General features: G+C 40.0%; 1 protein-coding gene across 3 annotated transcripts in view; it reads right to left on the bottom strand.

The window, feature by feature from the left end:
* The window catches only part of TEK (TEK receptor tyrosine kinase), a 112,650-nt gene that overhangs the window by 11,858 nt on the left and 84,879 nt on the right, over positions 1-15,913 (bottom strand). For 2 of the 3 annotated variants that reach the window (XM_045193719.3, XM_045193716.3), the window contains exons 12-16: positions 13,633-13,920; positions 7,715-8,014; positions 5,780-5,934; positions 4,085-4,295; positions 1,666-1,776 (exon numbers count right to left, since the gene is read on the bottom strand). In XM_045193719.3, the coding sequence (XP_045049654.2) occupies positions 1,666-1,776; positions 4,085-4,295; positions 5,780-5,934; positions 7,715-8,014; positions 13,633-13,920 (1,065 nt within the window). The remainder of the gene's footprint in view (positions 1-1,665; positions 1,777-4,084; positions 4,296-5,779; positions 5,935-7,714; positions 8,015-13,632; positions 13,921-15,913) is intronic. The other variant, XM_045193718.3, reaches the window with a different exon arrangement.

Below are 15,913 nucleotides of genomic sequence, written 5' to 3'. Positions count from 1 at the left end.
GTACTGACTGAGAACCACATATGAGTCAGCCATGCTCTCTCTGCTCTTCTTGAGGTTGTTTAAAAAATTAAAAAATGAATAAAAACAACAACAAAACAATAATTACATATCCAAAGCTGAAGAACCCACGCAGATAATTTACTCTCTCCGGCCTTCCGCTCCGCCCTACAACCCTCCCTAAGTCACCACACCCTGGTTAGGTCACTGGGCAGCGGAGTCCCGCGTCAGCGATGCTTACAGAAACCAGAATACTCAACTCTCAGGAACAAATAAAACAACAGTTTTTAAAACATATTTTGATCCATTGTCTTATTTTTATTACAAATTTTTTAAATAAAAAGTAATCTGTTCTCGATAAAACATTGATCTTTAGAGCCAGTGGAAAGTAGAATGGTTTTACTATCTTTTAAATGTAAATTATTTTTATACCATTTTGTAAATTTAAAATGTTACATGATTTTGAACTTAAAAGCTATCCTAAGAAACTGAAGTTCTGGCCCAAACAACAACAACAAAAATCTCCGAGCACTGAACCCTACTGTAGTGTAAGTGTGTGCTTCCTCATTTACTTACTGAAGTAGAAATTCTAAGAACCAACCAAATATACCCTAATGTGATGACTGAGCAAAATGTTAAAAGATACATATTTTTCTGTTGTTGACTATTATTTTTTTAACTTTCATCTATTGCTGCCCCATGCTGATTCCTGTTTTCAAGAAAGGGCTCCAAAATAAATGTCATTACTTCATTATTTAACGTAAGGGACATGATCTGACTTTCAGAATTACACCCTTATTAGATCATGGAATGATATATTGTTTGCCTTACCAGTATTTTTAGTTTAATAAATTGAGGAAAAGGAAATAGTCTCTTTTCTATTGTTGGTTTTGTGCTGTAAAGTCAACAAGAGGTTGTCAAGTTTGTAAATAATTGCTTTATGGAGCTTTTTTGTAGGAGAAAACTTTTCCATGAGAAATTAGGTTTAAGCATAGATTCCAACATACAAACACAGGTTACATGCAGAGGTAAATCTCTCAATAAATACTTTGATTAATAACATATTAAATAATCAATAGAAGTACTCAATAAATATTTGAGTTAATAATAAAGAATATGTACAACATAGGATAGTTGTAAAGCCTAATGTAATAGTATGGGAAATTGGGCAAGTTGGAAATAACAAACCTCTATCAGATATAAGCATATTATTAGTATTTTCTCTAAGTATTGTGGTAAATGCTTTCATATTACAATAGATTGTTGGCATTCATGGATTTAACATTCAGAATATCAACTGCTTGAGGTTGGTAGGAAAATGAAAGGAGACACAGTTAAAAAGAACCCATGCTCTTCCTGTCTCCCTAGTAGTGATGGCTGAGCAAACCTCTGGATTAGCATGCATGGGGCATGTAGGAGCCAGGGCGACTTTGGGCAATGATGGCTGAGCCGCATCAGAGGGCAAATGATCCGGCCAAAGGTCCTACCTCCAAAACAAAGCTGAACTTAAGCATGGTCCATAAATGAGAGTAGTCGTGTGGATTGAAACTGTAACTTTAAAAAAGTTATAGTCTTAAGGTTATTATCTTTCCTAATTCCAATATGGAAAGTGCCTGTTTCAAATAAAAAAAAAAAGCTGTCAGGAAAGACAGGAAAAGAGCATCTTACCACGATGTTCACATGCTCCCAAGAGATTGATGATGTTTGGGTGGTGTCCAAGTTTGCAGAGAACCTCCAGTTCTCCCGCAAAGTCCCTGTGGTCATCTTTGGAGGCATATTCTGGGAAGGAAGTCAAGAGTTATGATCCCTGTCTATTATTCTTCAGAAACAACTGACTCCTCCTCATCCCTGGATTGTCAAGTACACTCTTTGTCAAGCCACCATTAGGTCTGGAAAACTGCATAGAAGTCAGAGATTTCTACATTAAGAAAGCATATTGTCCCGATTGACACTCTGGGCTAGTACTTCTGTGTTGTTGGGGGCTGTCCTGGGCATAGCAGGATGTTTAGCAGCATGTCTAACCTCTACTCACTAGACACTAGCAGCCCAACCAAAAAATGTACCCATACATATGCCCCCACCAGGGGGCAAAACACCCCTGGTTAAGAACCATTGCTCTGGAATTTTCTTGATGAAGCTCTCAAATACTCAGGGACGTCATTGGTAGTGATGGAGTTGCCTCCACTCTTCATCTCTAGCTCTGCCAGCTCAATCTACCATCCCAAGACACATATGCTGAGGAATAGAACCAAATTGTACGTAAGCCTCACCAATCACACACACACACACACACACACACACACACACACCCCTCACTTTATTTGATGATTTTAACTTGCTTGCTTTTTCACAAACCAGTCTTGTGGAAAAAACTCAACTCCCAGTGACATTTCTATGGAAGGTACTTGGTAGTCAGGAAACTGACTTGCATTTGTTTCTTTGTGTCCTGTCTCTCCACTGGCACTTTGATGGGAGGGAGAATCATCAGGCACCGACCAGGCCGGAGCGAAGGCTCTTTGACTGACGCACAACCTGACCAGCTTTGAGTTGGTGACAGTGTGCTATTATTGCTTTTTGGAAAATAACAGAGGGGTGCTAGTGTCCGTGTGCCTAAAAATCACGGGCCTGGTTCACACTGGCTAAGGGTACTTGTAAGACTAACTAGCCGGCAATCCCCTTCGTACTACAGTGGCCTGAGGGTCAATGCCTGTGAGCATTTCAAAAGTGACGTTCTTTATAATGAGGTTGCCCCTTACTTGAGGAACTGCCCTCATTTGGACGTATCATTCCTCCTGCAGAAATTTTATGTCCTGGTGCCATTAAGCGGTTTTACCTCCTCACGTGGGCATGACACAGACAGTCAGGCTCAGGTCAGACCCCAGTACAAACTGATTTCCCCCCAACCGGTTCTATACCCTCTCTCCTCTCACTGCCTTTACTGCTCCCCCAAGTTCCCTGTGACTAAGGTAGCAAAACAGAAAAGGGAGTTCTGCCTGCTAAGCAAGGGGTGTGTGTGTGTGCGTTTTAATGCTAAAACATTACTATCTCTAAGCATAGCTAATATTTTGCTTATTTTTTGTTTGTTCTCTAACACGGTGTTTTCTAACAATGCAGGGAGCAGCAGTGATTGAATAAGATTTAAGGTTAATTGTAATCTGAGGCTCAGTACTGCCATCAGAAAGAAGGAAAACCAGTGGGTGACCCCAGAGAGCCTCATTATGGAGCAGCCCAAGAGTCACGTTCCTGGCTCTAATACCCCTGCCCCTGCCTGATGCTGTGAGAGTGGAGCTTCACCATCAAGTCTTCTGTGAACTGTCCTTTCACACGGGAGACAGTAGTATTGCCAGGGATCTAGTCAGTTTGCTTTCTTAGAAGAAGCTTATTATCCAATCTTGTTAAATGGATAAGCACCAAGCAGTCTTAAGAGGAACACAATTGAAAAAGATTTAGTTCTTGTGATCTCAGATCAGTGGCTTTCCAGCCTAAGTGTACAGAAGAGTCACTGAGAAAGCTTAAGAGCACATGCTCATGGGCCACCCCAGAATTCACACACAGTAGGACCGGGCATGGGAGAAGCCCAAGGAGATGCATTTCTCACACTGTCTCCAGCGATGTTGATGCAGATAATCCATGAAGACAGTGGTTTGAAAAGTGTGGTCTCCATACCCTCAGCATCAGTAGCACTTGGGAACTAATTCGAAATGCAGATTCTCTGGCCTTGCATCAGACTTACTGAATCAGAAACTGTGGGGTGGGGCCCAAGAGTCTGTTTTTAAACAAGTCTTCTGGGTGATTCTGGTGCCTGCTGAATTTTGAGAACCACTGCAGTAAGTTAGCAGTGTATGGCTGAGAATCTGTATTCTCGTGTCCCCAGGAATCAAGACAGTGGAGGCGAAATAGCTCATGCCTTCATGTTTACAGGCTGACCTCAAAGGAAATATCGCCTTCAGTTGCACGTAAGGTCTGTATCTGACCTCATGCCAATGTTTTGCTTAGAGAAGGCAAGACCACAGAGGAAGATTCAGCAGGAAGTCAAGTTTTCTCCCCACCCTGCTGAAGTGCTGACTCGATTTGGCCACACACTGACCTTTCATCCTTTTGATGGCAGCGTCCATCCGTAGCCCGTCCTTCTTGATACGCGCCTTGAGAACCTGGCCAAAATTACCCTCCCCAATCACATCTTGAAATTTGATGTCATTCCAGTCCAGCACTGGATAGATTGTAGGATCTGGGTTGTTTTTGGCCTTCCTGTTCAGGGCCAGAGTTCCTGAGTTGAACTGCACAGCTGGTTCTTCCCTCTACAAAAAGATGTTTTCTGTGTCAGGATTTTTTAATCACTCTAAGGAACTTAGTACCTCCTGGTCGTATCCATACCAGGTGAAGAGAGAAATGTGGCTAATTCTAGAATGGAGGTGGAAATAGGTGTCATCCAACAAACCCATTCTGACGAGCTGGCTGTCCACAGAGATGTGCGGGCACAGGTCCAGGCCCCAGTGGGGGTCCCGCCACACCTGATCAACAACTTCTACGGAGGGCACGGGGACGGGGGATGACGTACCCCGAGCTGGTCATGCCTGCGTTTCTACTCTGCTATGGGATGAGCAAGTGTTCAGTCCCGATTTGAAAAGAACTCCACAATTCTCTCTGGGCAGTCACAGGACAGGCCTCAGGGAGAGCTTTCCCTCGTCCTTTCTTGGCTCTTGCTCACCCCTCCCACTTTTCTTAAAGCTCAGAATCTCCCAGGCCCACTCAGGGGCAGACTCTGGCCCCCCGATGATTGATGCTTAGAGCAAAGCCCAGCACAGTGTCTCCTTTGCTGTGAGTTTTGGTAGCTGCTGACTGCATTGTGATGGGTGCCAGCACTGCCGACCCCCTTGCTGGCCCTTCCCCTTCAGGGACAGTCTGCATTGAGTCAGCTCTGGCACAGAGTCAGATAACAAAGCTCCCCTGTCCCCCACTAAGCAGAATCTCAGGGACACGTGTACATCAAGATATACCTCATTTGGGACATGTAATTGTACTCAATGGTTTATACACAGAACTGACAAACTTGGGTACACATTAATTTCACAGAGTGTCAAACCATAGACTAGAGTCATGTTCCAGCCATAGAATACCAAAGAACTCCAATGGGATGCCTTTTGGCAAAGTATGATTTGTAGACCTTTGCTACTGGTCAAAATTCCTAGATGAAAAAAAGAGGCCGTGCCAAGTGCTATGAACTGTGACTGTACACCAAGGGGCACACAGGAATGGGAAATACGCACATGTGTACATGACTCTTATACACATGTACACATGTGTGTAAGGAGTGGTAAAATTGAGGAAGATACTAGAAGAAATGGGAACGGGAAATAGAAAATGTGGGGAAAACTTGTCTAGTGCAACACACCATTACCTACCACACTGAAGTCTTTTTACCCTCATGCTGTTCCTTACCAAACATGTTCAGTCCTTCATATCGGAAGATCACTCTCTGGTGACTTACCACTAGGATGATCCTACATCTCATTTTGGCAGCGCAACAGTCATATTCTAGGCGTGGTATCCTGCATAATTATTAAGAGCAACCTTTGCACTCTGAAAATTGTTCCATTTGGACAGGAAATCTCATAGTCATGTTATTATCTCCCATTTAATAATGGAAGCCAAAGAGAAGATGAGACCTGCCTAAGGGAAATATTTACTATACAAGTGAATTGTCTGGTGCACATCTTTAAAGTGAAGGTTCTGCATGTGCGTGGACTTGCACTTATTAGCCAGGCAGAAAAGGAGACACTACCACGTTTTGGAAGGCTTGGGCCATTCTCCTTTGAATGTTCGCTCTCTTCAACTGCAACATGATCAGAAAGGCAAACAGCACCGTCAGGCAGGTCATTCCCGCGGAGCCGAGGATGGCTATGAGCAGCATCTTCCCACCTCCAAGCTCTGCTGGTGCTGTACAGGGGAACATAGGGGGAGCAGCAGGGTTAGTGTAGACTGAGAGAGAAGCCAAGTCAACCTGTGGGAGAGGTCGCAATGGAATGAGAGTGTGATTGCCGCCGTTGCCCTGCCACCTAATTGCCACGTGACCTAGGACTACTCATTTATTTTCTGAAACTCAGTGGAGATGAGTCTGACTCATGGGGTTAAGATCCTTTAAAAAAAGGGCAAAGGTGCTTTTTAAATGGCAATATGCTAATCATTAGTTGTCATTTTTCAACTTCTACTTCCAAGTGGAAGCCCAGGCAGATGCATATTATCAAGTAACGGTGGCAATGGCTAACTAGGTGCATAACTTTGGGACAGTGACTAAACCTCCCTGCACAGTTAGAAAAGCTTCCCCTCTTAGAAAAGCTTCATGATGCTAAGGGCTTAGAGTCTATAATAAGATGCCTTGTTTTGTTTTTTTCCTTGTTGTAATAAGTTGATAGAGAAACTCTGAGGACAACAATGGGAGGGAAAGGAAAGAAGGAAGAAAGAAAGGAGGGAGGGAGGGTAGAAAAAGACTTAGGGTTCAAGTCAAAATAAACTACTAGAGACTAAGGTCTAATCCTTCCACTTCTGTCCCTTATTTAAATTTGAATAAAATTCAATTCAATGTAGTTTTATGAAAACAGCATGGAGAGCATGACCCCATCTTCTTATGAGGCCCCTTTTGTGATCACGTATCTTTCCTTCTATCTCTATGCATGTTTGCATAAAGAAATATCTGGAATGGAATGGTGAGGGGCTGTTTTGTTATGCCTTGTTTAACTTTTCTGCTTGTATTTTAGGTATAGCTTGTATGCATTTTACCAAAACACAAGCAACTATAAAAATGATGTATTTGTTAAGGATGTGACCTCAAAACTATGATTTTCTAAAGTTGGTAGATTCATCATTCCTTGGAACTTTCAAAAATGTTCCAAAGAATCATCACTGAAAACATAGCTTGTTTAGTTTTATTCCTTAAGCCCTAGGTAACCCTGAAGGGAAGCAAGAAGTTATCAGTGCTATAAGATTTTCGCTAAAATAAACTCTAGTCCAAATAGTGAATTTTCAGAAATCATCATTCTTTCCATCTCAATTCTCCTACATATGTGGCAAATGCAGAGGACTGGGAAGTGCCATTTCAGATAAACATAAATGAAAAGGTGTTCCACCTCCAGCTGCCCACCTTCGTTCATTCAATTACGTTCAACAGGCTTTATCAATCACTAACCCTGGACAGAGTGAGTAAGCTCGGCACAGTGAGGGATCTCTGTCTGAAAGAGCGTACTCTGTCTGGGATAGGGGTTAGTGGCAGATGTGTAGACATAACAGCCTGGATCTGAAAAAGTAGGAGAAAACTCAGAATAGCACAGTGTCACCCAAGCTAAAAGAGGAGTTCATTTTGAGAAAGAATGGAGTGTGGTTCTTGTAGCTTCCTACTGAGTCACCACACAGTTATGTCTCCACTAAGCAGGTTCCACCTTCGTCTTTCTCCCCAGGATCAAATTCATATTCCTCAGAGCTTTGACCACTGGATGGGGGATACTGATAAGCTAATTCAGCCTAAGGTTTAACAATAGACAAAGGAGCAACAGGGTATCCTTCCCAGGGGCATTTTCATTTTCAGGACCTATCTGAAATAGCGAAGCCTATTGGGACAAGTGAATTGTGTCCCATGACAGAAATATGGGGTAAACATCTTAACATGGTGCGGCCTTCTTGAGAGTTTCCAGAAATAATTCCAGATCCTGTCCGCTCTACCAACCTTGGGACTTGGAGAGAGTGGTCAGTTCGTGAGAAAAGGTTGGGTTGCTTGACCCTATGTTGTTCTCTGCAAAAATGTCCACCTGGTAAGCTGTTTGGGGCTCTAGGCCCTTGAGCTGATACCGGGTGATAGTGACATTTTTGATTTTCACATCAATGTGCTGGTCTTCATCCTTGCCCTGAACCTTGTAACGAATGATAATAGAAGAAATAGAATGGCCGTCCAAAATGGTCCAAGAAATCACGGCTGAAGAGTCTGTGATGTTGGAAATCTTGATGTTTTCGGGTTGAGGAGGGAGAACTAGAAATTAAAAAAAAAAGCATAACGGTATTTCACTTAAGATATATTACCATCTCTTGGATTATTATGCTTTTGAGAGATAGTTAATGTCAACTCACAAACTGAGAATGACTAAGAGGTGTTTCTCAGATGGCAATTCCAAACAATTGGTAGTGGATTGCATGCAGACTTGATGGTGTAACATGAGATGGGAAAATAACAACACATGTAAAACATATTTGTCATCCTTACACTAAATTAAGGCCTCAAAATTTCTGTTACTCCAGAAACCTATATTATACTATTCTTGATTCAAGGGAGAATAGAAAGATTAAAAGAGCTGGCATTTATACAGGCCCTTCCACATAGTAACTCATTTTATCTTCTTAAGATTCTTATCATAAGTATTGAGCCCAGAGAGGTTACGTGACTTGGCCAAGGTCACACAGCTGTCAGGTAGAAGGAATAGGATTCAATTCCTGGTAATTTGATGCATGAGTCTATAATGTAGCCACTGTTCCATATGGCCTATCCTTGCCCATAATGCATTTACAGAGCAGTAGCAAGTCAGTATTAAGCATTTTATAAACAAACTGCTACAGGGATTTGGGGAAAAGAGAGAGAATATTCCATTAGGGTCATAGGTAGGGTGAGGGAGAGATAGCTCGACGTTTTCCAGATAGGAAGCTGACATGCACAGAATCACTCCTGCACTCCCACTCACTCTTTCAAACAAAGCACACAGGCCAGAGAAAACTTTGGAACTCTATAAAGCCTACAACTCTTTGACTCAAGGAAAGAATGACTCCAAGGTCTTGCCCTTGAAATTAACTGTACCTTCCATTTGTGATGTTGTTTACAAGGTATTTCAGTATGCAGGCTCTCCCTTGAGGCTCATAATCACGCCAGCAGGTAGAAAACCAATGCTAAGGTTTTATTTATCCCAATTTTAGGGGTGAGAAAACTGAGACTTCTCAATATAAGGGACCTGTACTGATTCCAGTAAGCAAGTAATAGACTCAGGCCACTTTACTTCATATAAAAGTCACAGCTTATAAGCAAACTAGAACCTCCAAGAAATGTCTTGATGCGCATTCTTTGTATTTTGTATACTCAGAGATTTTTCTTCATTCTAAATTTCCTCTTTCCATATCAAACTCCTTATGATAACCGTGGCAATCTGTGAGAATCAGGTAGTAGATTTTGAGCTACCAAATCTGATTGTTATTTTCCCTGTCTAACAGATGGTAATATCCAAAATACAATTAATTAATTAGCAATATGACTTAAGTTTTTATATATCTTTGCAAAAACATAAAATAACCTTTCTTCCCACAAGGGATTACAGAGTATTAGGAATATTAACATTTCATTTCAAAAAAATTCAATTTCATAAACCACTGGTATTCTAAGGCTGTTGTCAAAAGAAGCAGTGCCTGACAAACACTGGCCAGAAGAATAATGAATATAATTTGGGTGCCAATTAAAAATCATAAATTTGCCCTGGCTGCTCCAGCTCAGTGGATTGAGTGCCAGCCTGAGAACCAAAGAGTAGCCTGTTTGGTTCCCAGTCAGGGCACATGCCTAGGTTGTTGGCCAGGTTCCGAGTAGGGGGCTCACGAGAGGCAACCACACATTGATGTTTCTTTCCCTCTCTCCTTCCCTTCGCCTCTCTAAAAATAAATAAATAAAATCTTTTTAAAAATCATAAATTTGCATGTACCAGTTTACCCATTTGATGTCTGATAGTAGTCTTGGTCTCACTTAATGGACTCATTTAGGTTCACTGAGTCTGAGCCCAATAATCTACATTTCAGCAGATTCCCCAGATGACTCTAAAGTAGATTCTAAAATACTTTAGGACAAATACCATTTGATTTCACTTATATGTGGAATCTAAAGAACAAAATAAATGAACAAACAAAACAGAAACAGAATCATAGATACAGAGAATAAATTGATGGTTGCCAGATGGGAGGGGGTTTGGGGAGCTGGGTGAAAAAAGGGAAGGGACTAAGAAATACAAATCAGTAGTTACATAATAGTCACTAGGATGCAAAGTACAGCATAGGAAATATAGTCAATAATATGCATATAACTATGTGTAGTGTCAGGTGGGTACTAGACTTATTAGGGGAATCACTTCATAAATTATATAAATGTCTAACTGCTATTCAATACACCTAAACTTAATATGAAATAATATTTAATGTCAACTTTAATTGAAAAATAGGAAAAATATAAAATAAAGCACTTCAGGAAATGATATTTAGATTGTAAACAATTCAGAACATTTGCGGAAGGAAAATCTCCAATAACCAAAGTTGCTCTGAAGCAGTTGGTTGCCCACCCGAAGAGACAAATGAGTAGCACCATTTAGCAAAAGTAAATAAAGCAGAGAACTGAAATGTTAGTCAGAATCCTAATCCCATGAGTTACTAGCTATATAACTTTGGTCAAGTTACTTACCTTCCTCTGAGTCTCAGGTTCCCTATCTGTTAAACGTGATGATTCCTATTCTAATTTCCTCATAAAGTCACTGTAAGTGTCAATCCTAAAGTATTTGAGAATCTACTTTGGAGTCATCTGGGGAGTCTGCCGGAATGTAGATAATTGGGCTCAGACTCACTGAACCTAAATGAGTCCATTTAGCGAGACCAAGACTACTATCAGGCATCAAATGGATAAACTGGTACATGCATATGTATATGGCTCAGGAACACATCACACACCTTTATTACTTTACACGTGTTTGCTGCCATGTGCCAAATCTAATTCATTTCACTCCTTCTACTTGGTCCACATAGAACTGCTAGGCTGGGCACCAAGGTAAACGTTAAACTACAAGCATTACCTTGACTTCTGAACAACATTGCATGTTACCAAATATGTCAGTTAAGACTGAAATGTTCTCATCCACTTCCTCCTTGCCCTAATTTCCTGACCCTGTAGGGACTGGATCATACCTACCAATCTCAGCATTTCTACCACCACCACTGGTATAATCCCCACCCCCATCAAATTCCATGCAAGGCAAGTCCTTGTGATTACTAGCTAGTTTTTATTTAATTCTATAACTATGATAATTATGGCATGATTAGATAGTATATAATTTTAGTGAGGGTAAAGTTTATAATGAATAGTAAATGTACATCTAAGACAACTCTGAAAAAGAAAATAATGATTCACCCTACAGTAATCAAAATATTTAATAAATCTAAAGTAATTTAAACAGGTTGGAAATTGTATAGTAATACACAGGTCAGTGGAGGAAAACGGTGCTTAGAAATTAATGCAGAAGCAATATGAGAACATGGCATAAGATACAGAAAGTGTCACAAGTCTCTAGAGAGACTATTCAGTATATGGCATTTGGGGCCATTGGCTTGCCCTATGTGAATAAATAAGACTGACATTTAAAAAGATTAAAATACTTACACTATACCCTGAAATAACATGCCTATATCTTAAACACCTATATATGCAAAAGCCAAAAAACTACCACTACTAGAAAAATATAGAGAATATATTTATGTTCTTGGGGTACGGGATAATTTCAAAATACCAAAAGTACAAACCACAAAGGCAGATATGACAGGTCTGGTTACATGTAAACTGTGCATAAACTTAAGAAAAACCACCACAAACCAGGTGAAAATAAAGAGATTAGGAAAATATATTTGCAACATACATAACAAGATTAGTATCCAAGTTATATAAAGAATTTTAACGAATCAGTAAAAGAAGACAAGCAAGCCAAAGGGCAAAGTATCAGCAAATACAGGGTCCAGCAGAAGTAACATCTGCTTGAGTGTGGTTGGTAGGGTAATAATATGGGTGTGATAACTTATAGTTTTAATTTGAACATTTCACCTAAAATGTCACGTGGTGTGCTTGAGTGTGACATTGTTATGTTACAGAATTTCATGCTTATGATTTTGTAATAAAAAGGGATGCTATTTATGCCAGACCCTATATATCAAACAAGAGGAAATCTAAATAACCTCAAAAAAGCCCCCAAAATGCCAAAGAAGAGATGCTTACCCTTGCTAAATATTAAAGAAGTGAACATTGAAATTAATAGTGAGGCAAAGATTTTTACTTTTGAGGTTGACAAAAGTAAAAAGGTCTGACGATATCAAACCATATCGATACAGTTAAAGAATAGAGATGGATATAGCGAAAAGGGTATGCTCACGCACTCCTGGAACACAGCACACATTGACTAGACACTTTGGAGGGATATAGCCAATCAATTCCTCTTCTGGACATGCTAGAAAAGCTCTCACACCTATGCACAAGGGGACATGTATAAGGATTGTTGCTGAATTTTTGTTTGTGATACTAAAGAAAAGAAAATCTAAATGTCTAGCTAAAAAGAAAGGGATAGAAAAAGATGATATAACATAAACTATTATGCAAAAGTTAAAGAAGCATATGCCAGCTCTAAGCAAATTAACATAGATAAAAATAATTTTTATTAAAAAAAGCAAGATGAAGAATAATATGTATGCATATTTATACTTATATGAGTACAGTATATTAAAATTATACAACATTGAATGGAAAAATACTTAACAAACTCATAATTTTGGTTGTGTCTGGGGAGAGAATAGAATTACAGGAGGAATGGTGGTCAAAGGGGATTTTGATATATCCATCTTGTGTTATTATTTCCACAAATCAACAAAAAAGCTGAAAGAAAATATGACAAAATATCAGCAGTTGTTAATTCTGGGTTGTAAGAATGTATTTGTTGTAGTATTCTCTGCACTGCTCTGTAACTTTTAAATTTCACAGTATTTAAGAAAAATGTTGAAGAGCCCCTAAACACTGACAAAACACCACTGCTACAAGAAGAGAGTGACTGGATAAACACTGAGCCAGGTGCCAAACCCGTCCCCGAGGGAGTGGAGACCCAGCTGCAGAAGAGAGCCACAGCCTCGGGGGTGGGCAAGAGGCCACACACGTCCTGATGTAAGTGGCTGCTAGTGTGGCCAGGACACGGCTAACCTTTTCGAGGTCTCGACGTGCGCAGACACAGCTCTAAAGCTGTGAGTTAAAATAGAACTCTCTGCTTAATGACGAAAAAAAAACCCCACCATTAATTACTACAAAGAAACCCAAGAAGTTCCAAGTATTGAATAATTTTAAATGACCAATCTGAAATTAAGAAAAGTCTAATTTGCAGAATATTAAAGAAAAGTCATGATGTTACTCTCAAATATATACTGTAGCTCCAAAAATTGTCTAAGACTATTTTTCAAGCAATGTTATTTGGCTTTTAAGATAGACCCATCTATAATTAATCAACAACTGTGTACATATAGATAATAATAATCCTGAAAACTGTCATATAACAGATTAAATGAGCCTTACATAACCTCATTCTTATTATTAATTTATTGAATAAATCACTCCATACCAAAGAAAGGGAAATTTAGCACAGTCCTGCCGGAATTATTGCAAATCCATTCACACAGAGCTCTCTTATACCTTACGATCACTGATTAGCCTCCATTCACAAGTAAATACCTTTTATGATTTCTAAGAAATAGCCTGTAAGTGATGGTAGCTAAGTCCAAACAACAGTAGTCAAAAGTCATTCAGGAGAGACTGGGACAGCAAGAGTCACTTACTGTCGCTAAGCGTCCAAGCGGTGAGGTCTTCACTCCATTCCCCCTGGGCCTTGGTGTTGACTCTGGCTCGGACTACATACTGCTCCCTGGGGTGTAAATTGTTAAGCAGCACTGATGTCAAGTTGCCTGGCACTTTAATATTCTGCTGATCACTTTTCATTTGCACAGATCTCCTCTCAACTTCAACATAAAAGTCATCTTCTGAGCTTGGGAATATTGGTTGCCACGTCAAATTTAGAGTGGTCTGACTTTTCGGTAGAAGACTGAGACCTCTCGGAGGAGGGAGACCTGGGGGAAACCAGGAAGATCATTATTTGTATACAAGGTGAATGAAGGTAACAAGCAGCCCCAAAGTGCGGCTCCACAGAATAACTTTGGCTCCTAGGGTGATATGTGATTTCACAAACTATTGAATAAACACAAGCTAGCAGCCACTCAATACTTGCTACCAAAATAGTAAACCTTGAAAATGATTCTAGTATGTAGTTTGGGTAATTGTAATACAGGAATATAACCCCTTTGGAGGATAATTTTGGAATAGTTTTCAAGAGCCCCAGAAATTATACATAATTTGGCCCTATAATCTGACTACTAATGATTTACCCTAAAGAAATAATCCAAAGGAAGAGAAAAACCTATGTGCATGAAGGTGTTCACTATAACATTATTTATAATGGTAAAATATTGGAAGAAACCTAACTGTTCAAAATAGGAAAATGCTTTAATAAATTATGAAATAGCCATCCAATGGATTAAAATAGATAATTGGGAAAAGTATGAAATCCCAATAAAATATTTATAATACATGAGAAAAAACACTCATTGCAACTTGGTAAAAGTAATGTCTACAATTGGTAAAAGATAGGAAGGAAACTGATAAAAATGAAAACAGTGGATTTGCCCAGTTTATGGGTTTGTAGGTGAGTGTTTGTGTTACCACTTTGAGCAACACATTTTAAAGCAATTTTGAGATGACTTCCCCTAAACAGGGAGAATTTCAGACAGGACAACTGCGGTGGCAGCAGGGTCAGGCCCAGCCCTGCTCTGATCACAGGAGGGTACGGGCTCCCAGCACATGCCGCCGGCCAGCGTCACCCACAGGACCCGGGGCTACCAGCACGGTAACAGAATAGAAACAATGTGGGCTTTGAAATCAGAGAGCATGCCACTTTAGCCTTGTGACCTTGGGAAAATTCACAACTTCTCCAAGTTCATGTGTAACACAAAATGAAAATACCCATCTTCCAGACTCGAGAAATGAATGAGGTAATGGATGTGAAAATATATTTAGAATGTGTTAGATGTTCTATTATTATGACCTCCCTCTCTCTCTCTCTCTCTCTCTCTCTCTCTCTCTCTCTTCCTCCCTTCCTTGCTAAAATATCTTATCTTGTGTCAGTGGACAGAAGAGGAATTTATGTGTTTTCAGTTAATAATAGTAAATTGATTTTTAAATTCCAGATATAAAGCATTTTCAAAACATAGACTAGAGCTCTGGCTGGGTGACTCAGTTGGTTGGAACATCATCCCATAAACCAAAAGATTGTGAGTTCAATGACCAGTAAGGGCACATACCTAGGTTGTGGGCTCGATCCCCAGTTAGGAGGCATATAGAAGGCAACTGATAGATGTTTCTCTCTCACATCTCTCTTTCTGTTTCTCTCTCTCTCTCTAATCAATAAGCATATCCTCAGGTGAGTGTTAACAAAAAAAAAGAAAAAAAACATAGAATAGAGATCCTCTAACCCACTCATTCTCAGTGGGGACATTATTGACCCTAAAGTAGCAAAAATTGGTTCTTAGAGTGTGAGAAATTTTTAGAAATTACAGTGGTTTATGAAGGACCACAACAGACTATAAACAGATTGCAGTATTAAAATTCATGGCAGGGGAGACATTGGGAGAAAATAGCCATTTCTCCTAAGGACAAAAATATCTAAAATCTCCTGCGGCGGGGTCGGGGGGCGATACTTTAAAAATAAAAATAAAAATAATTGAGAAGCACTGCCCCAACTGTCGCTGGAACTGAGAGGAAGGGTCTGTTTCCATCCATGCGGAGACTGATGCTCACTCCAGCTCCGGCTGCTCTTAGAATAGGGAGAACCAGCAAGCAGGTCCTGCCATAAAGGACTAAAAACGAGGAACATTTATCAAGCATAGACTTTCTTTATCAGGCATAAAGAAATGGTGCCTTTGGAGTCCCAGGTAAAAATAATAATTGGAGAAACAAAAAATATTAAATCTGAGTATCTAGTGTAGTGATGCATCCGATACATCACCA

Source organism: Desmodus rotundus, chromosome 1 (assembly GCF_022682495.2).
Source record: "Desmodus rotundus isolate HL8 chromosome 1, HLdesRot8A.1, whole genome shotgun sequence".
NCBI classification, from domain to species: domain Eukaryota; kingdom Metazoa; phylum Chordata; class Mammalia; order Chiroptera; family Phyllostomidae; genus Desmodus; species Desmodus rotundus.
Note: the sequence above shows the minus strand (reverse complement) of the source record. Positions and strands in the feature narration are given on the sequence as shown.